Here is a 24,094-nt window from a genome sequence, read left to right as displayed (position 1 = left end):
TTCACACAAAACAGAGCTTGGGAAAGCTATTTTTATGCACTGCAATTTTCAGAATCTCCCAACTCACAGAAATTATGGGATTCTGGAAGCTGCAGTCTATTTAAGTTTGGAAATAGCAAGTTCCCAAGCCTTTCACTATTTGTTTAATGTATATATTTGCTAACCTGTCTTCTAGATATATGTTGATTTGCCAGTTTGACTTATCTCTTTGATGTGGGAGGAGCTATAGACATGATTGTACTGAGCATGTGCAGACTCAGGACTTCATTTTGTGTTCAGTCTGCTTACCACTTCATTATAGGTGAATGTGTTTTACATCAGACCTCAGTGGAGGTGAATGCATGTTGCTGTTTGGACTTTAGTAGAGAAGTATGACTTTTGGACTTCAGTGAGTACTTAAAGACTATGGACAATTGATTAAGTATCATACCCTGTGTACTCAACACAGAAAAGTAAGTACATCTTATCTAACTGAATTCTAATAAGAAATGTGCGTGTATGGTGAATTAATACGAGTTGTTTATGAGTAAACAAGAAACGTTTTCAATTTGTTTTTATCTCCAAGTGCATATTTTACCTAAGAGATTTCAAGGGAGTGTATATCTTTTGGGCAATTGCAACTGCAAATTCCACTTCAAAGAAACAACCTTCCTATGCTAACAAAATATATATTTTTATAGTGGCATGTCTTTATCCTTGGCAGTTTAAAGATGTGGTTCTTCAGTTTAACAGCTGAGTTACCTGTGTGCCATTACATGAATGCTAATGAATATCACTTGTTCAAAGAGTTTACTTCTAACAAGGTCATGCTTTTCTCGACTAGTGGTTTTCAAAAGGTGGTCTCCACATGTTCATGGAAATTCACATTTGCCAAACAGATGTGCCATCATTTTTACCTTTTAAATGAGGTTATGATGCAGTTATTTCCAATAAGTTATGGAATTTCCAATATTAAGTAACCTTTTCTAGGTTGAAAGTCATAACTACCATCAATATCAGAGACCTGGTGTGAGATTCTTAATCATTCCCCAAGCCAGAAGACAATAACAGTTTTCATTACTTTTACTTTGCAAGAAATGACTGCAATTCCGTAACATGACAACACAAAGCAACTGGAGTATATTAAACATCTTTATAAAAAAGTTTAAAATATTGGAAGTACAATTCTTTTTAAAGGCACATAATTATAGACTACATCAAGGCTACATATTGGTCACATTGCATATTCACAGCATATTTAAAATAAAGATGTGTGTGTGTGTGTATACATACATACATAGACATGGTATATTACAGATACATGTATGTGCATCAGTGCAAAAATAGTCACTTGGACATCAGTAATACAATACTCCAGAGCCCTTATAGATTCTGGTTTGACAGGACTGACAAACAGAAATCACTTGCTGACATCCTCCAGTCTGGTAACAAAGGAATTGAGTTGCATGAACAAGGAGTGTGTGCCATTTAAGTATTACATATATCCTCTTTTGCCTTCTATATCAACATACCTGGACACTAGTAGAAATACCCGGGACCTTAAGGATTCACATGGTCCATTTTGCAATCCTTTTTGCTATGAGCTAACAGCTCTGCAAAACAGAATCCTTTCGATTTAAGTATGTTTTAAAACAAAGGACACGGGGTTGGATGACCCATGTGGTCTCTCCCAACTCTATGATTCTATGAACTACATCACATTTGCAATTTCCTCTTGTTTTTCCTCTTATGAGTAGTGCTACTATGAGCTTTTGGAGTGTTCGTGATGGTCTTCTGTGAATAAACTATTCTGACGAAGCCCATTTAAAGACAAACAGCACTCTTCGCTGATACTAGTCCAGGTTTACCCTGCATCCACATGCAAATTTAATATGTTGATCTAGTTGTGTTTGAACTGGAGGAGTAAGAGGGGGTTTTCCTTGGGTATCTATTTGAAGAGAGGGAGACTTGCATCCTCTTGGTAGTGCGCACACTTCGACAAAGGAGAGCATTTTTAAGATTGTCCCTAAAGTCTTTGGAAACAAAATAATAAATGAATGGATCGATGCAGCTGTTGAGAGATGAAAGACACAGTGCAACGATGTATGCTGCATAGATGTTACTGAAGCCATGGGTTTTGATCTGGGAATAGTGCACAAGCAGCAGGATATTACTAGGAAAAAAGCAGAGCAAGTACATGGAAAGCACAATAATGATTAGCCGGATGGCTCTCTTCCGCTTCTTCCCAATGTTTACATCTGTAATTGAGGCATTCAGGGTCTTTATCATGAGAATGTAGGAAACCGCGGTGAGGATGGCTGGGAACATGAAGACTCCAATGGCGAGAGAGAGGAAGTAGCTATACATGTCGTTTGCTAGCTGTGCTTGAGGCAGGACATCGTGACAAGTGGTGATGTTGAGCTTTGGAATATAAACAGTTTGGTCCACAAGATATAATGGAATGGTGCCAAGCATGATTAGTACCCATATTGCAGCTGAAACTGCAATGGCAATTTCTGATTTCTTTCTTGACTGTACTATGGGGTTCACAATTACCCAATATCTTTGAACGCTGAGACAAGTCATAAACAGAATGGAGCAGTACATGTTCCCATAAAAGAACCCAACCATGACTTTGCATAGGGCTTTGCTGTAGATCCAGTTATTGCCATTAACGTGGTAGGCAATCTTCAGAGGGGACAAGATGACAAAGAGGAGGTCCGCCAGGGCCAGGTTAGCCATATAAATCACTGCAGGATGCTTCTTTTTGGTCCTGAAAAAGAAGACCCACAGAGCCATGGCATTGCTTGGCAAACCGATGACAAAGACGACAATGTAGACCAGTGGCAGGAAAACTGTCATGAGTTTTCCAGTAAGCATTTTAGTTGCAAATTCATCCACGGTGTATGTTTCTGTAGTTGCGTTGATTGTTTTGGTTTTATGACCAATAAAACTTCTTCCTGGTCCTCTGCTAGTCCCATTTGTCACTAAAAAAAGGAGAAAAACCAAAGTGTCAGGCTACAGGTTTGCGGATTAAATAAAGTATACACATGCATACCCCACCACTTGATCCTATAATTCAGCTTGAGTTTGACATTACTGAGGGGATGATCAGACAAGTTTTACTTCAAATTGTGGGGCCAGTAAATGATGTTGTGAGAAAGGTAATAAAAAAGGATTCACACCAATACTGCTTCAGTTCTGTCCAATACAGGCTTTATCTCTCTCTCTCTCTCTATCATAGTCTAGGAAGCCAAATATTTACTAACATATATATGTTGTTGAAGGCTTTCATGGCTGGAATCACTGGGTTGCTGTGAGTTTTCCAGGCTGTATGGCCATGTACCAGAAGCATTCTCCCCTGACCTTTCACCCACATCTATGGCAGGCATCCTCAGACATCACAACCTGAGGATGCCTGCCACAGATGTGGGTGAAATGTCAGGAGAGAATGCTTCTAGAACATGGCCATACAGCCCAGAAAATTCAAAGCAACCCGTTTACTAATATAGTTTGCCCTCTCCTATCAAAAATGGCACTTAGCCAAAAGCAGAACTTGGATAAAAAGAATTACAACAAATAATGGATTTAAAATTTAAGAATGAATCAGTAAAAAGAGACAATAACACTCTCCATAATAACCCGACCTTAGTGCCTGACATCTGTTCTGAATGAAAAGGTCTTTGTCTGCTGGTGAATTGCTAACCATCTCCATTCCTACCACACCCTTGTATTAGTGTAAGACAAACACAGGATTGGGAACTGTAAACCTGGCTCATAAAACGTAGCTCACATTATGCTGATGCGAAATAGGTTGATCATTAGGTGAGGCATTTTTCATTGTCCTCTCCCATACAAGTAATATGCTCATCACACTTAGGCTGGATGTACACTTCCTTTTTTCCTGTCAGGAGCGACTTGAGAAACTGCAAGTCGTTTCTGGTGTGAGAGAATTGGCTGTCTGCAAGGACTTTGCCCAGGGAATGCCTGGATGTTTTACCATCCTTGTGAGAGGCTTCTCTCTTGGCCCCACATAGGGAGCTGGGGCTGACAGAGGGAGCTCATCCACACTCTCCGAGGATTCAAACCTCCGATTTATTGGTCTTCAGTCCTGCCAGCACAATAATTTAACCCACTGCACCACCGGGGGCTCCTTATATCCTAGGATCTGTTACCAGATTATATTATTATCCCACATTATCTGATAGTGTAGACTCATATAATCCAGTTCAATCAGATAATCTAGGATCAGATCCTGGGATATAGTAAAGTGATACCACATCAAAACTCATACCTTGCAAAGGCATACATTTCTACTAGATGCTAAGTGAATTCATTACCCAATCAAGAAAATCCAGATTTCTTTTATACTTAAGAACATTTTTGAATTGCCCAAGAAACCATGATGAAACACTGTTTTAATTTACATAGTAAACATGTACAAGAAAAGAAAAAGGAGAGAGATCAAGAGAAGTGCTCTCCTCCCTTCCTTCTTAGAGTCCTTCTCCATGGGCCCTTTATCCCAGGATCTGACCCCAGGTTTTCTGTTTATCCCAGATTATATGGCAGTGTGGACTCATATAATCCAGTTTAAAGCAGAAAACCTGGGATCATATCCTGGGATGTAGAGAGATCCTGTGGAGTAATAACCTGAACTTTATTTGTTTCCAGTTCCATTTTAAAGCTCACATTTATCTCTTTCTCTTTTCCAAATATGGAACTTCAAAGAACATTTTTGCCTTTTTACTATTGTGAGATCTACCATAATGAGAGCTGTCAGTTTTCTTATTCTACCTCATGTCTGTAAGATTAATCCACAGAATAAGTCAACCACAGAACTGATCTGGAAAACATTAAAAGGGGTCCAAGTTATTCATATCCTTCCAACCTCTGAGTCACACACTCTATAACCTTTGAGTCATGCACTCTGTAAATCTGCAACTTAGGAGGCTTAGCCACATTGAATCCCAGTTGTGACGAGGTGGCACGATATCATTGAAGTAAATACACCAAAACATAGTAGTTTGATTCTCATGGTGTAAGAAAAAAGGAAGACAAAATATTCTAATGGCTTGAAATAATATAGGGTAGCTTTCAATTGAGTCTCGGAGCTTCGATGTATTGCAGAAGGCTTTCATGGCCGGAATCACTGGGTTGCTGTGAGTTTTTCCAGACTGTATTGTCTGAGAATGCCTGCTATAGATGTGGGCGAAATGTCAGGAGAGAATTATTCTGGAACATGGCCATACAGCCTAGAAAACTCACAGCAACCCTCTTGGAACTTTGTGGTATTAAAACTAGATTGGCAACAAAACCAATTGCCCAGAGAGGTGGTTGAGTCACTTTCTCGGAACATCTTTTGAAAGAGACAGGGCAACTACTTGCTGGAGATCCTGAACTTAGCGGAAGTTAAATTCAATGGTACATGAGGTGCCTTCCAGCACTATGATTCTATGTCCCATAACAAATTGGCTCAAATTAAACACCTATTTTTAGACAGTTGACAAGCTTCACATGTTGGGTGTGTTTCTTTTGATCTCACCAGCTAGCAGACTAGTTCTACATGTTTGGTGTTATATATCTCAAAATATCCAGTCATGAAGGAGGAGAAATTTACTCCGAAATGTGTCAGTGGTTTATACATTGTTACATTGAGCCCTTGGTGTCTGCTGGGGTTTGGTTTCAAGGCTTCCGCTGAATACCAAATCTGTGGATTGTACGAATTGACAACAAATTTGGACATAATACACCTATCAGACCAACGAGTGACCATCACTCATAAAAACACTGGAAAACACAGCAGAAAAGACTTAAAAAGCCAAAAACCAAAAAATACCTTACAACGCATGTGCAAAACCACACACATACATATATATGCAAACACACATGCATACACAAATATATACACACACATATACACATATATACACAGAGAAAACACATATACACAGACTGGGCCACAACAACGTGTGGCAGGGGATGGCTAGTGGCATAATAAAATGGTTGTCTCTTATACAAAACAGCATGAGCTCCTGTCTCAGCTCTAGCTCCACATGCGGAGACATGAGAGAAGTCTCCCACAATATGGTAAAAACAGCAAACATCCAGGCGTCCCCTGGGTAATGTTCTTGCAGGCGGCCAACTCTCTCACACCAGAAGCAAGTTGCAGTTTCTCATGTCATTCCTGACACACACACACAAAATCCTGGAGTGCATCTGACTGTGGAATTAACACAGTTTGGTGCCAATTTAATGGCTCGGGAAGCGATAGTTTGGTGAGGCACTTGTATTCTTTGGCAGAGAAGGCTAAAGGCCTTGTGAAATTACAACTCCCACAATTGCATAGCATTGAGCCAGGGCAGTCAAAGTCTCACACCAGAAGAAAACTAGCAGTTTCTTAAGTCGCTCCTTATATGAAAAATAAAGAAAAAGAAAAAACTGCCTTGGTTTGAGAGCAAGTCCCACTCAACTTATCAAATCCCAGAGTAAACATGGGCTCAGATCTTGCAGCCAGGTGCAGAGTTGAAACCAATGGATTCAAATGAGAAACATTTGACTAAACATTAGGAAGAAATTTGAGAAGGTAAGAAGAACCATTCCACAGGAAACGTCAGGAGAAATGCCTCTAGAACATGGCCATATAGCCCGAAAAAACCCACAAGAACTGAGAACCATTCCACAGTTTGGGAGGGGGGGGGGAGGACTACAAGGTTTTGAAGCCAAGGGGTGCATCTACGCTGTAGTATTAATGGTGTTTCACCACAACATTGCCCTCAGTGCAATGTGTTAAACCCTTGTGCCGGCAGGACTGAAGACCGACAGGTCGGAGGTTCGAATCCGTGGAGCGTGTGAATGAGTCCACACTGCCAGATAATCTGGGATAAACAGAAAAGCTGAGATCGGATCCTGAGATATAGGGCCTGTGGGAAAGGGCCCTATGATAATATAAAAAGGAGGGGAAGAGAGCACTTCTCTTCATCTCTCTCCTTTGAGTATCTCCTTTTTCTTTTCTTGTACATGTTTACTATGTAAACTAAAACAGTATTTCATCATGGTTTCTTGGGCAATTCAAACATGTTCTGAAGTATAAAAGAAACCTGGATTTTCTTGATTGGATAATGAATTCCCTTAGCATCTAGTAGTAATGTATGCCTTTGCAAGGCATGAGTTTTGATGTGTCATCACTTTACTATAAAAATGGTGTATTAGGCTGGATCTACGCTGCCCTATATCCCAGGATCTGATCCTAGATTATCTGCTCTGAACTGGATTAAATGAGTCTACACTAGTAGACAATCTGGGATAATAATATAATCTGGTAACAGATCCTAGGATATAAGGAGCCCCTGGTGGTGCAGTGGGTTAAACCCTTGTGCTGGCAGGACTGACAGGTTGGAGGTTTGAATCTGGGGAGAGTGTGGATGAGCTCCCTCTGTCAGCTCTAGCACCCAATGTGGGGACATGAGAGAAGCCTCCCACAAGGATGGTAGAACATCAAAACATCTGGGTGTTCCCTGGGCAATGACCTTGCAGACGGCCAATTCTCTCACACCAGAAGCGACTTGAAATTTCTCAAGTTGCTCCTGACATGAAGAAAAAAAACCAACATTGAATTGCCATGGCTCAATGTTATGGAATCCTTGGAGTTGTAGTTTGGCAAGGTCTTCTCTTGAGTTTTCTCTGGCAAAGAGGGCAGGTGCCTCACCAAAGTACAAATCCTGGGATTGCATAGCATTGAGCCATGGCGCATGATCAGTCTGCATTCATTCTACAGTGTAGATCAATGGGCGAACTTGGGCCCTTCAGGTGTTTGGACGTCAACTCCCACCATTCCTAACAGCCTCAGGCCCCTTCCTTTTCCCCCTCAGCCGCTTAGCGGCTGAGGGGGAAAAGGAAGGGGCCTGAGGCTGTTAGGAATGGTGGGAGTTGACGTCCAAACACCTGAAAGGCTGAAGTTTCCCCATACCTAGTGTAGATGCACCCAAGGATGCTTCAAATTGAGGCTTTGCTGCACTGAAAGTGACACTGGATGCTCCATAGGGGTGGATCTTTCACTGGAGGACCTCTTTACCCCTTGCTGGAAAGATCCCCTTGATGGACTGCAACCCTCACCGGTGGGGATTCCGGGCGCTGTTTCCCACCCCCAAAGCTCCATTTTCCCCAGTCCCGGCCCCTTCCCTGCCCCACCCCACCTGGGGAAAGGTGAACGTCGCTTCCCCCTATCTCACCTGTTGCTGAAGCGGCCACCAGAGCTGCCCCCAAGGCCAGGGTGCCCAGCCAAGCCCGGCCGAGGCGCCCCATTCTCCAGGCACGAGTCCCGCGTCCGAATCGGGAGAGAGAGCGCTTCCTTCTCCTGTGGTCGGAGCCTCCGGAGTTTCGGTGGCACCTCAAGGGGAGGGCGGGGGAGGAGGAGGAGAGCCCAGGGGGCGGGGCTTAGCAGCACCTTCGTGGCGTCACCGCCAACTCCACCCGCCCCCGCGCCCAGGTGAGCTCAGCGTCCTGGAATTCCGGCCGAAAGAGGAGGAGGAGGAGGACGCACAGCGCCCACTCTAAAGCAGGCCTGGGCCAACTTGGGCCCTCCAGGTGTTTTGGACCAACTCCCACCATTCCTAACAGCCTCAGGCCCTTTCCTTTTCGGCTGAGGGGGGAAAAGAAGGGGCCTGAGGCTGTTAGGAGTTATAGGAGTTGAAATCCAAACACCTGGAGGGCCCAAGTTGGCCTGTGCCTAGTGTAGATGCACCCAAAGATGCTTCAAATTGAGGCTTTGCTGCACTGAAAGTAACATTGGATGGTGGGAGTTGAAGCCCAAAATACCTGGAGGGCCCAAGTTGGCCCATGCCTGCTGTGAAGTCAGTGCAGTTTAATAGCACATGGACTGCTATGGCTCCATGCTGGGGGATTCTGGCAGCCATTTTTGAGAGATGAAGCAGGGTATAAATCTTTGTTGTTGTTCATTAGTTCAGTCGTGACTTCATGGACCAGTCCACGCCAGAGCTCCCTGTCGGTTGTCACCACCCCCAGCTCCTTCAAGGTCAATCCAGTCACTTTAAGGATACCATCCATCAATCTTGCCCTTGGTGGGCCCCTCTTCCTTTTTCCTTCCTTTTTCCCCAGCATCGTTGTCTTCTCTAAGCTTTCCTTTCTTCTCATTGTGTGACCAAAGTGCTTCATCTTGGCCTCTACTATCCTTTCCTCCAATGAGCAGTCAGGCTATATTTCTTGAAGTATGGACTGGTTGGATCTTCTCGCAGTCCAAGACACTCTCAGAACTTTCCTCCAACACCACAGCTCAAAAGCATCGATCTTCCGTTGCTCAGCCTTCCCTAAGGTCCAGCTCTCACATCCATAGGTTACTACAGGGAATACCATGGCTTTGACTAGGCGGATCTTTGTTGCCAGTCTGATGTCTCTACTCTTTACTATTTTATCGAGACTGGACATTGCTCTCCTCCCAAGAAGTAAGCGTCTTCTGATTTCCTGGCCACAGTCTGCATCTACATTTGTTCACTCCTGATATGATAAATAAAATAAAATTTATCCCAATCAGCCCCACATATGTACTTCTCAAATGTATTGTTTTGCTTAAATATAGAGTTGTTTTATATGCTAATTTTGGGCCATACATAAAATATATTTTTTCTGATATGAGATTCCTAATACATTGTCCGTTTGATGTATGGACCAAGGTAGAAATCTCTCACCTCCTGATACAATTTACAATCAAATAATATGTGTCTATATCCTGAATTTCAGGTGCTTCGCAGATACAAATCCATTCATTATAAGGGATGCTGTTAAATTTCCCATATCCGACCATTGTATCAAGCTGATCAGATCTAGCTCAAGTGAATACCTCCCCTAAAATGTTTTGGCATTTGCATTTTTAGTTGGCAATTTGAAAGATAGGTTTATATTGACTCGGCCATTTTAAGGTGGCAACCTTACTGAGGGTGGCTATATCTTTTTGTGCCTCTATATCCAAAATTCATTGAATAGCACTCTTTATATCATAAAACTATCGACTATATCATAAAAACATAACAACATTTAAACATTAACATGTGGAGTTAAAAACATATCAGAAATAAACATTACAATCACATAATCCGGAAATTATGGTCCAAGTCCATTCCAAATATCAAATATCAATTACATATAATCCCTGATCATTCCTTGTATTGCTTACTGCCCAAAGGCTTGGTCCCATAGCCAAGTTTTACTTTTTTTCTGAAGGTCAGGAGGGAGGGCACTGATCTAATTTAGTTGGGGAGGGAGTTCCATAGTCGAGGAGCCACCACTGAGAAGACCCTGTCTCTTGTCCCTACTAGTCACACCTGCGAGGGGGGTGGGACTGAGAGAAGGGCCTCCCCAGATGATCTTAACTTCTGAAATGGTTCACAGAAGGAGATACGTTTGGACAGGTAAGCTGGGCCGGAACCGAGCTAAACTCCAAGCTAAACATATCTAATTCCTCATAGGGCTTGGTTTCCAAACCTTTGCTCATTTTCATCACCCTTTGCTGGACACATTCCAGCCTGTCAATATCCTTCTTGAATTATGGTACCCAGAACTGGACACAGTTTTCCAGGTGGGCTTCCTCATACATACATACATAGAATAAATCACTGAGTTTTTTACTTAGGTGGTTAAGTTTTAAACCTATATTCATTCTCATCTAGGAGTAATCCTTCCCACATATTGTGAAAGGCTTTCATGGCCAGACTCACTGAAATGTTGTGTGGCCATGTTCTAGCAACATTTTCTCCTGATGTTTCACCTGCATCTGGCATCTTCAGAAGATCTTTCCTATGCTTAATTCATTTCTAATCATAGAAAGGGAAGATATATTATTCTGTAGGGCTGTCTAACAGCTTCACTGCACCCCAGCTGAAAGAATGGAGCCCCTGGTGGTGCAGTGGGATAAACCCCTGTGCCGGCAGGACTGAAGACCAACAGGTCGCAGGTTCGAATCCAGAGAGAGCGCGGATGAGCTCCCTCTGTTAGCTCCAGCTCCTCATGTGGGGACATGAGAGAAGCCTCCCACAAGAATGGTAAAACATCAAAACATCCTGGTGTCCCCTGGGCAACGTCCTTGCAGACAGCCAATTCTCTCACACTAGAAGCGACTTGCAGTTTCTCAAGTCACTCCTGACACACAAAAAACCTGAAAGAATGCTCAGCTGCTGACACAGTCAGAGGTGAAAGGAAAGTCCAAAGCTGCACAATAGGAACATGGAAAATAAGAAGCATGAATCAGGAGAAGTTTGCTCAAGCAAAACAAGAAATGGAATGTGTAACAGTGCAATACTTGGGGCGAGTGAGCTAAACTGATCAGGAATGAGACATTTTGAGTCAGAATTACACAGTCTTGTATTCTGGAAATGAAAACCCAAGAAATATTGGGGTGATTAAACACAATCTCTTGTTAATAATTGGCGACTGGAACACAAAAATAGAAAACAGAGCAAAAGTGAAGATTTATCTGTCTTTTCCCCTATTCTGTTCGCTATTTAAACCAATGATGGGTGGCCTGCGGTCCCACTATAACCTATGGAGAAGCAGTTTCTAGAGTTATTATAACATTCCTTGAAATGTTGTAAAATGTATTAAAATGATAATATTGGTGGAAAGTTTTTTTCACTTTTGTCATTATCTTCACATTTTTGTTTTGCCTACTTTTGAATGAAAATCAAAAGCACTTCTAGCCTTCTCCCCCTTGAAGCATTAACAACACAGAGAGGTGGCAGGTTCCCAGCATCAGATTAAAAAAAAAAGATTCCTAGTAGGAGTCTTGTGGGAAATGGGGACAGGAGAGGTAGTCGCCACTGTTGAAGTAGATAAGGCTTCACACATATTTCTCTATTGCGAGAAGAAGTTAAAAGAAGCCATTCCCAAAAGGATGCAATTGGGTAGAATACAATAGTGAAATAACAGGGCAATTCAGATGGAATGCACCACAGGGATTCTGACATGCACTTGCAAATCCATCTTCCCGAATGGCCACCAGTGCATTTCAGATTTTACTGCATCTTTGTTGGCTATGTAGTTTTATTGGCTATTGCCTCTCACTTTTATTGTTAATTTGATTGCTTTTCAAAAACATCATAGGTTAAATGTTTAGCTCAGATGTATATTCTGGTCTATGCATTTTAATAATACATCCATCATGTGATTATAGTTATTAATCTCTGCTGGAGTGCCTGTATTGTGCAAATTGTACTTATTAAACGTTATACGTTATATTCCTGCTTCTTGGCAGGGGGTTGGACTGGATGGCCCATGAGGTCTCTTCCAACTCTTTGATTCTATGATTCTATGATTCTATACTTGTCCAGTTGATTCAGCCAGTCTAGTTGAGAATAACAATCTGATTTTTTTTAGTCTAGATCTCTTACAACACTGGCCCCAATCGACAATTTAGCTCACTAAAAGGATAGAATTACAATAGGAAAATAATTATTCGTTTAGCCTGAGTAGAAATTCTGACATTCATATATAAAGCAATCCTCAAAAAAGGGAGAGAAAAACAATAATAGTATTTTTTTAATTGATGGCACGTAATGGAGCCCTGGAACAGAGATATTTGAGATATCAGTAGCTTTGCATGTGATATGGAAACATTGTATATCTCTTCTTTCACTTGAAAATCCTGTTAATCTGATCCATCAGGATAAGATTACATTGATCACACATATGCACATGCTTGATTTCCTCCTACATTTTAGACAGCACAACTGTATGTGCAAACAATCCTCTATGCTAATAGTGAACTAAGTACAGTATCTGAGAGACTTTTCTAGCCCTAGCCAAAGAAACCACTCATACAATTAGAAATGACTTTAAGAGCCATCCAGCACAACACTGTGCTAGAGCACAACTTGGAAACATCCTATTTAGGGAAGATCCACGCCTAAATCATGAGTGGATAATGTCATTCAGTTTGCATCTGGATGCAAAGGCATCCAGATGCCTTTGCATATATTTGGCTGCTGAATCTGCCAAATATACTTCAATCCCCTCTGAACTCCATCAGCCACTGAATGGCAATGGCAAAGGCTGCAGTACATAAACAGTGGTGTCCAAGAAGGGTTTGAAGCATAGTGTAGTTCTGTCTCTGGAACTATGACACTATCGTAAACTGGCTGGGATTTTTGGGAGTTGAAGCCCAAAACACCTGGAGGGCCAAAGTTTGCCCATGCCTACTCTGCAGGATCTTGACCATTGATTGCAGGTGTGTCTGCACCCACAATCTTCTCTGGCACAATTGATCAATACTATGTGTATTATATATTGCTTTGTATCTTGCTCCAGGTTAAGTAAGGGGGAACCTTATAAACTCAAAAGAAACATGGTGTATACTGTAATTAAACCACCATTATCACATGTTTGATGTTTTGTGTGTGTGTGTGTGTGTGAGAGAGAGAGAGAGAGAGAGAGAGAGAAGTACCCAAGTTCTTATATTACTTCAAGAAGGGTGAATAAAACACAGATGGTTTACTTAAGGAAGTTGTATTTATCAAGTTAATCCTTCTATGGCATTGTCAAACACACCCTTCAGTTACAGAGCAGAACAATAGACACTTAAACCATTAAAATTATAAAAACGAAAATGAAAAAAACTTTCTTAAAAACGAAATCCCTTGAGGTATAATTATTTTATTTAATGTAAAACTAACTAAACATTTGGAAACTTGAAAGCATTAGAAAATAACAAACATCTCTCTTAATTTTTGCATCTGCATAGTTTATATAAAGAAATGTCTATTCTTAAGAAAGTGTAAACTTCTTCAGAATAATCTTTTTCCCAACCCGCAATAAAAAAAAATCGGCAACAGATTCTGTCGTAGGTTTCAGATCTTGATTATTCTTTCCATCAATACAGGACAATAGGTCTATCTAGTGCAGTGGTTCCCAACCCTTTTTCCTTTTTTTTTTTTTTGGACCAGGGACCACTTTGACCAGGGACCACTCTCTAACATTAATACCAGAAGGGTTACAAATCAGTTTTTTGTCAACTTCATTTTGGGGTGCTGATTCAGAAAAATGCTTTGACTAGACCATATTAGCAATAGTTTTTTGATACAGAACATATGCCATGGTCAGTGGCAGGGAAGGAGTGGCAGGCAGCACAAAAGGAGCAGAAATATAATAAAATAAAATAAAATAAAGAGGGAGGTTTGTGGACCACATTTTTGTCCTCATGGCCCACTTGTAGACCATGGTCCACAGGTTAAGAACCACAGGTCTAGTGCCTGACCTTAGATCCCTTCTACATTGTCATATAAAATCCAGATCCAGGCTTTGAACTGGACTATATGGCAGTGTCCAGTTCAAATAAAAAATGAGATTGTCTGTTTTTATAATCTGGATTATATGACAGTATAGAAGGGGCCTAAGATTCACCACCATTGCTGCACAATACTATTCATGTCTATTGGAGCTGGAGGAAAATTCTGAGGGTGCCTTGGACTATGAGAAGATCCAACCAGACCATACTTCAGGAAATAATGCCGGACCACTCATTGAAGGGAAGGATATTAGAGGCAAAGATGAAGTACTTTGGCCACATCATGAGAAGACAGGAAAGCTTAGAGAAGATAATGATGCTGGGGAAAATGGATGGGAAAAGGAAGAGGGGCCGACCAAGGGCAAGATGGATGGATGGTATCTTTGAAGTGACTGGCTTGACTCTGAAGGAGCTGGGGGTGGTGATGGTCAACAAGGAGCTCTGGCGTGGGCTGGTCCGTGAGGTCATGAAGAGTCGGAAGTGACTGAACGAATAGACAACAACATTTAGAAGTAAGGTCCCTGACAAAGAGTAAAAAGTCTCTTGGACTAGGGCCCCTTCCATACAGCTGAATAAAATCCCACATTTTCTACTTTGAACTGGAATATATGGCAGTTTGGATTCAAGATATTCCAGTTCAAAGCAGATAGTGTGGGATTTTCTGCCTTGATATTCTGGGCTATATGGCTGTGTAGAAGGGCCCTAGGACTACAACTCCTACCAGCTACAGTCAACATGACCAATGACTAGAGTTTATAGAAGTTAGTGTCCCAAACATCTGGAGATTGTGGCTGCTGTGCGCCATCAAGTCTTTTCTGACTGATGATTATCCTAAAAGTAAGGTTTCACAGGATTTTCTTGGCAAAATTTGTTCAGAGGATATTTATTTTTGCTCTCCTCTGAGGATGAGAGAGAGTGACTTCCCAAGATCACAAAACCAAGCAAGCATTCAACCCTGGTCTCCAAAATTGTAGCCTAACATTCAGCCTACTACAACGTGCCTCGAGCTTGCCTGCCGTGTATATACTGTAGTTTTGAAGTATTCACATATATTTTAAATGGCAGTAAGTGGCAGGGTTTTTGTGTTTGTTTTCATTTTATATGTTTGGGCTTTACTTAGACATACTCACATTATTATTATTATTATTATTAACATGTCACCTTCTGAGATACTATTTAAAATCTAAAAATATACAAACATTAAAATAGAATGAAATGTTAATGATATGAACAAGTGAACAGTTAAAATCCTTAAAGACTGATTAAAATGTATTCAAAGCTAACGGCATAGTGTGGGAGCTGTTGTTCTCCAATTGCATGCTTTTTCTAGTTTTGGAATGAGCCTGATAATGGAAAAGTGATTTTGGGAAATTTAGGAAATTTAGGAAATTTGTTCCCCATAGTTAAAAGCAACTGGGTGGGAAAGAAAGTGATTGATATTGAAGCAGCAGTATAATCAGTTGGGAAATGAGCCACATCATTTCTTGACTCCTAAAGCACCCTTGTGAGACTGCTAAAAGAGCATACGTGTATTTTACTGAGTAATAAAATAAATCTTAACTTTATAACTTTAGAGTAAAGATACAAATGATCACTGATTTAATTAGATAACCAAACATGGAGTCAAGAACTGTTACACTGGCTAGACAACCAATAGGAAAAGACAGGCCATAAATTCAGTTGGATGTTTTTCTGAGGTTCACATCTGTGTTTTATTATAAACTATTTATCCAGTTAATCTCTGTTGAGAATGACTCAAGCCAACGTCACGTCTATTTAAATTACTGATAGAAAGGAACAGGCTGTTGACTCATGCAGACCATTTTCATTTAAATGGCATTCTTAGTTTCACTTGAATCTCAGCAGACATCAGGCAGAATTTATCCAACAATATCCTTTCTCACTTTGTATAAAGCATGCCCTGAGCAGCACTTTGGTGTTGAAATCATATCAAAGCATTCCCAAACTACAGTATTCTGATCCCAGATCCCAGAGATTCCTTTCTGATAGTTTAAATCTGTTGTTTAGACTAAAGGATAATTAATGACCCTTAAGAATAAATTACATTCCTTGTTTATTAACTCATCTAAACAGGTTCTCAAAGCAAGGGTCAAGCTATGTATTATGCCTCCTCCATTTCAGCCTCACAAAAGAAAGTTGGAAAAGTTCCTTTTTATTTTCAAATTATCTTCAAAAGATGTTTCTTACTTTTTTTCACTTACTGTAAATTTTCACCCTGGCTGAGTTATATATTCCTGGCAGCATTCTAGGCTAACTCACAAACATCGAACTGGAATGCTGCAGAGATCAAAGCTATGTGCCCAAGGTTTTTTGTTGCCTGAGGTACCCACAGCCATGGGAAACTGCCCAAGTCAGCCAAGTATTTTTGGCAACTGATACAGGAAATCCTAAAGATATCTCTTGCCCAACTTGGCAGTAAAAAATACAACAAGGAATCAACCTTCAGCTGAGAGCCAGCATGTTGTACTGGTCTGAGCATTGGGCAATCCTGGATGGTATAGTATGGTGAGTCACCAGCATTCTTTAGCAGAGAAGGCTAAAGGCCTTGTAAAACTACAACTCCCATCATTCCCTAGCAGTGAGTTATGTCCGATAAAGTGGTGTCAACCTGGATTAATTCTATAATGTAGATGTACCCTATGACTCTGGAGACCAGGGTTTGAATCTCTGTTCAGCCATGGAAACCCACTGAATGAGTTTGGGCACATAACACTATCAGCTGCAGAGAAAGGCAAAGCCAACCCTACTCTAAATAAATCTTGCCAAGAAACCTCATGATAGGGTTGCCTTAGGGTTGGCATGGGTCAGAAATTATTTGAAGTGTTGTCAAAGGCTTTCATGGCTGGAATCATTGGGTTACTGTGAGTTTTCTGGGCTGTATGGTCATGTCCCACAAGTTTTCTTTCCTGGCGTTTTGCCCACATTTATGGCAGGCATTCACAGAGGTATAACCCCCACTTGCCTAGTTTCCAACAGACCTCACAACCCCTGAGGATGCCTGCAATAGATGTGAGCGAAACGTCAGGAAAGAATGCTTCTGGAACATGGCCATACAGCCCAAAAAAATTACAGCAACCCAATTATTTGAAGTTTCATGATAGCAACAACTATCAGCTCCATACTAGTACTCAAAGTCAGTTGCCTGAGGCAGCCACTTTGCTGTGTCTTTCTTTCCTGAGACTATAAAACCCCCACTGAAAAGCCCCTGAAAAGTTCATTCAGTCCTTCTTGGATTCAAATCACTACCTATGGTGGTCTTAATAAGCCACTCATTATTTCAAGAGATTTTGTAGCAATCTCAAAGATCTCTTTGCATCATGATTAACATGGCTATATCTTCGGATTCTATCACTAATTATCATTTACACATTCTCTCCTGAAGAGATCCCTGTGAAGATTAAAGACAGGTAAGAGAACACGGCAAGATATGTACAACTTTCCTTTGTAATTTATTATGATTTATTCACCTCAGAGCCTATGGAAAATAACACTGTGTTCTGTGAGGTTAAAAGCCAAGAGGCAGTGGCATATTTTAGGCCACCTACTGAGACCATAGACATGGGGGAGGAATTGAAACTAGCTTAAAGAGACAAAAGCTGGGAATGAGTATTTAGTTAACAAGAACTGGAAATGCAAAATATTTTATCTCAGTAGAGTATAGATGGAGAGACGCCATCTGTATCTTACCAGAATGTTGTAGAATGGGGTCAATTGGAGGTATTAATTGGATCTGTTGAGACCTTTGATGGAAATTATTCACTCAACTTTTTTTTAAAAAATGCATTCATATCACAATCTGATGAGATCTGGTCAAAACGACAATGTAAAAATATACTACTTGCTTCATAATTAAAGGTAAAGATTTCCCCTGACATTAAGTCTAGTCATGTCCAACTCTGGGGTGGTGGTGCTCATCTCAATTTCTAAGCCGAAGAGCTGGCATTGTTTGTAGACACCTTCAAGGTCATGTGGCCGACATGACTGCATGGAGCGCTGTTACCTTCCTGCCAGAGCAATATGTATTGATCTACTCACATTTGCATGTTTTCAAACTGCTAGGTTAGCAGAAGCTGGGGCTAAACGTGGGAACTCACCCTGCTCCCTAGAACTGAACTGCCAATCTTTTGGTTAGCAAATTCAGCAGCTCAGCAGTTTAACCCGCTGTGTCACCGGGGGCTCCCTTTTCTTTATATGCCAAGTAATTCAACTTTTTAAAGGCCAACACAAACCCAAAAACCAAAACCATAAGGTTTACCCAAACTGAATGCATTTCTGTGAGATCCAGCATGCATTGATTACAACTCTGGACACTGGAGACCAGGGTTTGAATCCCCATACAGCCATGAAAACCCACTGGATGATCTTGGGTAAGCTGTACTCTCTCAGTCTTAGTGGAAGGTGAAGACAAATCATCTCTGAACCAATCTTGCCAAGAAAATGCAGCAACAGGTTCATCTTAGGGTTGCCATAGGTCAAAATTTACTTGAAGCTATATATGTATTTGGTATCAAAATCTCCAGAATTTCCAGCGAGCATAGCTAATGTTCGGGTCCAAAAAATTGAAAGAGATACAGGCTGGAGAAGGGAAGATCCATTCCCAGACTACTGTTATTTCGGTGAAGTGGTTGGAAACTTTCAGAGAAAGTTGGATGTGTTTGAACAAGACAGAAGGAGGCTGGTGAAACTGTGCAATTGCTTCTGAAACAGATACAGAGACAACATAGTTGTACAATACAAAGATACATGTCCTGACAGTGTATCTCTTGCTGGAGGCTACAAAACTATTTGAAGATCAGGCTGTAAAAAGTTTGTATGAGAGACCATAACCAGCCTGTCTAGAATAAACAGCATTCTCAAAAAATTGATGGATTTCATATGATCATAAAGACTCCAAAGACACTTTAAACTTGCAAGCGCTATGTGTTTAGGAAGTTCAGCTTTACAGAAAGCACTGCCAGAAAGATACTTTCCCTGTGGCATAGTGTTGTTCATCTCTACGATGGTGGCCTGAATTGATGCAAGATAATCCACTAGCTACCTACCGGAACCAGAACAAAAGAAATGACATCATCTCAGCTAGGAAGCCCTACGGAAAGGCATTCTGGAAATCCCCCCTCCAGATAAGAAGACTGATTAATCCAGTGTTTCTCAACTTTCCTAATGCCGCGACCCCTTAATACAGTTCCTCATGTTGTGGTGACCCTCAACCATAACATTATTTTTGTTGCTGCTTCATAACTGTAATTTTGCTACTGTTATGAACTGTAATGTAAATATTTGATAGGCAGGATGTGTTTTCATTCACTGGACCAGATTTGGCACAAATACCCAATATGCCCAAATTTGAATACTGGTGGGGTTGGCGGTTGGGGGGAGGGTTGATTTTGTCATTTGGGAGCTGTAGTTGCTGGGATTTTATAGTTCATCTACAATCAGAAAGCATTGTGATCTCCACCAACAATGGAACTGAACCAAACTTGGCACACAGAACTCCCATGATGAACAGAAAATACTGTAAGGGTTTGGTGGGCATTGACTTTGAGTTTTGGAGTTGTAGTTCACCTACATCTAGAGAGAACTGTGGAGTCAAACAATGATAGATCTGGACCAAACTTGGCATGAATACTCAATATGCCCAAATGTGCACACTGGTGGAGTTTGGGGGAAATAAACTTTGACATTTGGGATTTGTAGTTGCTGGGATTTATAGTTCTCCTACAATCAAAGAGCCCTTTGAACCCCACCAACAACAGAATTGGGCCAAACTTCCCACACAGAACCCCCATGGCTTGAAGAGACTTGCTTGCGCGAACCTTCCTCTAACTTCGCACGGTCTCCCATGCCCGCACATGTGCACCATGCTGCCATGCACCAAGCACGCCCGCTCTTCTCTCCCCACTTGGAGTCTCAGAAACAGCCCTCCCCTTGGTTGAGAGGCTGGCTGAAAGGCAGGCCAATTACAGCGGAGGAAAGCTTTTGGTGGGAGGATTCACCGTCTGTTTCCAAAAAGGAAGAGCAGGACAGTTGGAGAGATCTTCAGCCTGCTCTGCCAATGGGGTTCCTATGACCATCAGAAAACCTACTATATAGTTAACCTACTAATCAAAGAACAGAGCTGCTGCCATGGAGGTTGCCCTCAATCTGGAGAAGAGTAGAGGCCAAAGAGGTATTTGTAGCCAGCATGGAGGAACTGGTTGACCATATGGTTCACTCCAGCTTCACTCTCGGTGTGGTAATTCTTGTGACCTCCCCCCCCCCCGGGGTCCCAACCCCCAGGTTGAAAAATTCTGGATTAGCCAGTAATTCTGCAGAACATGTAACAGAGGATAATGCTGTCAGAGCATACAAGGGTAGCATAATTTTGTCTGTAATTTTTTAGAGTCCTCATCAAGCGACATGCCCTCTAGATGTGTTGGCTTACAACTTCCAGCATCCCCAGGAGTGCACTAATGTAGTCAAGAATGAGGGAAGCTTTAGTCCAGCACATCTGTTAGGCCTAAGGTTGGCAAAGGCTGTTGATGGAATAGTAGCTTTTCCGTGGCATTTTTATGGCTTTCGAAATGCAGCTGTTAACAAGTTTCACAATAAGCACTCCTTCCACAGGAAAAAAGCATCTTGTCTCTATAGCTGTTTGAATAGGATGTGGTATTGCGGATTGATTGTAGTCAATTACTGTGAACAGTTCTTAGGCAATAAAGACAGAAATCAAAGAAAGACATTCTCAGTTTCATTAAAGGAGACCGAACGAAAGTGGATGAAAATGTTTCTTCCGAGTAGCCTTTTAAAGAGCATAAAATTTTAAATCATCTTTATTAGCTCTCTGTAAAGGTTTCTCCCTGTACTTACTGACTGTGCAGACATTTTATTTGTTCTTGGCTGCTTTTACCTATTTTACCTGTGCTAACCGGTTTACAAATGCCATTCTCCTAATATTTGATCCAGTATTGTTAGTTCTTACTGTTTAAGCTACCCGAGTTTTGTTTTTTTGCTTTAACAACGAATAATCCAGTAGCACCTTAGAGACTAACAAATTCATTGGAGATTTCATGGATGATGGGCTACTTAAATAGATACAAAATGTGTTATCCAGAATTTGTGGACCAAAAAAGTTTCAAAATGGGGTTAGAATGAGAAACTGCAAAGCTAACCAGTCACTGGGAAGTCTCGGTCTATCAGCAGAAGCCTGAAACAGGATAAGAGTTTCTTATCACACCAAATGTGCTAATTGCCTAAACTAGTGCAGGGAACTTATGTATATTATCAGCTACAATTTTGTGAATGGTACCCAATGCTGCTAATGTATTTCTCAGAACTTTCTGCATTTAATTTCACTCTAACCTTATTATCTAAAATTCAGTCCCAATTATGTACATATGAGATCACAAAGAGTCAGAAACGACTGAACAAATGAACAACACAAAATTGGAATTCTGAATAACTTTTCATGTGTCTGATAGAATGGGCCACAGTCTTTAAAAGGTCGTAGTAATACATGTGAAGGTCCTTAAGGTATTTCAGCTCTTCGTTGTTTTCTAGCCACAGGCTAACATGACTATCTACCTAGAAAACATTTTAAGAACAGCAGGCAAACAAGTACAGGCAATCCCCTAGTTACAAACAAGATAGGTTATGTAGGTTTGTTCTTACGTTGAATTTGTATGTACATTTTTAAGTGTAACTCCAGCCAAAAAGATATTGTTTGCATTGGATAGCATATGGAAAGGTTAACACCCCTGTGGTGTTTGTTTTGCTGTCTGTGCCCCTGTTCAGAGGATTTCACCTCACGTTCCGTTCCTGTGATAATTGGATTTTGAAAACTTTGGATTGTTGTGGAAACAAGGATTGGTGATATAGCTTCAATGAGACACCTTTTCTTTCAGGGATGAATTTCTCTCACTTCCTGTTGTCTCAGCCACATTCTTAGCTATGAGTCGTATATAACTTGGGCACTGCCTGTACTAGGGAGAGTACTACATGGAAACATGTGACAAATAATGCCCAAATGGTGCCTAATAGTTCCATTAAAGTTCTACGATGTAAGCTTTTAGCTGGCTATAGATTGAGCTTGGAAACTACTTTTGTGGCAAGGTCATCCTGGCCAGGGAATCGATTCTAAAAAATTCAGCTTGTGAAAACCCATCACAATACTTCATATAACATTCAAAGCAAAATGTAGATACCAATTGGGCCACAATACTGCCATGTATCTTCCTTGAATCATATTTTAACATATCCATCTGATAAAGAGGCTAGTGAAATCTCAAAAGCTGGTGTGTTTTAAATAATATTTTATTTTATTTACCCTATTTATGCCCTGCCTTTCTCTACCCCAAAGGGGACACAAAGCAGCTTACATATAGGCAATTATTCAATGTCTTAGAACACATACAATAACATTAAAAATAGAATTAAAATTAAATTAATGCATATTAATATATAAAGTTAATATGTAAAATACAAATCAAACATTTTAAAACAATACATTTAATAACGATAATAACAATAATAATGATTTTTATTTCTTACCCACCTCTTCTCAAGTGTAGTTATTATAAAAGGTATTTTTTGCTTTTTGCTTGATTCAATTAAGATATTATTACAGAATTGATTTTAAGTCTTTTTCTTCTTTTCTTTCTTTCTTATGGCCAACATTGCTATGGTTCCTAAACTGAAGACACCAACATTAATGGCAAGCAGGGGGATTCTGTTTCATTATAGTATGCTTTTCTGGGGTTTTAACTTCTCCAAAACCAGATAATACAATCCAATTTTGTGTCATTTGGTAAAATTTGCTTGTTCCATTCTGTAAAGTTGGATTCTTAATATCAGATAATAAAGAGACTTTCCCAAGAGACTAAATGTTCATATATTGCCTGGAGCTTCAAACTGCATGGATACTAATGCAGTTCTCAAAGGGGGTGTTTTACAACTTCAAACAGAGAGACCAAGCTGCCTTGGTTTCAGCTGATAAGACAATGTAAACAAGTCAGAGGGAAATGCAGTGCAGCAGCTGGGGAACTGGCTGTGAGGATGAGAAAGGAAGGGCCAGATACTCTATCAAATATGAGATGTGCTAGTAGGTTGCAGCCTTGTTAGACACCTGAGTCTAACGTACCTGTTAGTTGTGTGATTAATTGCCTAAACTAGTGCAGGGAAGTTATTTATGTTATCAGCTACGTACCTGATAGTTGTGTGATTACAATACTGTTCTGAACAATCTGTAAAAAGGACAGCTTTCAAACATAGCAAAAAGCCTTCCATGTATCAATGTTTATATTACCAGTACAGTCAGCTGACTTAATGTTTAACAGGCATATAAACATCAGCTATTAAAGTTAATAATGACCATGTTTGGCCATCTGTTTTCCACCCTTGTTTCTTGGTGGTGGGGTTGTTATGAATAACTTTCCCACATTGGAAAAGAATACCCCACTTCTGACACCAATTTGTCATGAATGACTTGTCAATAACTTTAAAGCATAGCTTCTTTTTATTGCAATTTCCAGTGTGAGAGGGTATATCAGATGACAGAAAAACATTTAGACAAAGAATGACATTGGAGATACAGACATATAGATTCTATGCAACTACATTGGATTCACAATTACATGGCTAACAAACAAAGGGAAATTACATTTTCACTCCACATTCACACCACATGTACACACATTCATCCCCAAACATTCAATTATCACTATATCCTTTTCTCCCTCCTTGGAGGAGCACTGTTAGGCTAGACCCTGATTTCCTGCAGCCTGTCAATGTATAGTTCCATAACGTCAAAACTTCAAAACACTGAAATGCCAA

The 24,094-nt window shown here is 40.7% G+C and overlaps 1 protein-coding gene across 1 annotated transcript; it reads right to left on the bottom strand.

Moving 5' to 3' along the window:
- Positions 1–1,118: 1,118 nt before the first annotated feature.
- Positions 1,119–8,419, bottom strand: F2RL1 (F2R like trypsin receptor 1). The gene is made up of 2 exons (XM_060761635.2): positions 8,208–8,419; positions 1,119–2,966 (listed from the first exon to the last, which is right to left on the bottom strand). Exons 1-2 carry the CDS (start codon positions 8,278–8,280, stop codon positions 1,867–1,869), a joined length of 1,173 nt encoding a protein of 390 aa, XP_060617618.2. The 5' UTR covers positions 8,281–8,419; the 3' UTR covers positions 1,119–1,866.
- Positions 8,420–24,094: the final 15,675 nt, after the last annotated feature.

This window comes from Anolis sagrei, chromosome 2 (genome assembly GCF_037176765.1).
Source record: "Anolis sagrei isolate rAnoSag1 chromosome 2, rAnoSag1.mat, whole genome shotgun sequence".
NCBI lineage: Eukaryota > Metazoa > Chordata > Lepidosauria > Squamata > Dactyloidae > Anolis > Anolis sagrei.
This window is presented reverse-complemented; position numbering and strand designations above follow the sequence as displayed.

What these genes read in the sequence shown, in the direction of transcription:
- F2RL1 (XM_060761635.2), bottom strand. Translation starts at nt 8,280, where the DNA reads ATGGGGCGCCTCGGCCGGGCTTGGCTGGGCACCCTGGCCTTGGGGGCA. An exon ending in GGTGGCCGCTTCAGCAACAG is followed by an intron (nt 2,967 to 8,207) that starts GTGAGATAGGGG and finishes TCCTTTTTTTAG; the next exon opens with TGACAAATGGGACTAGCAGA.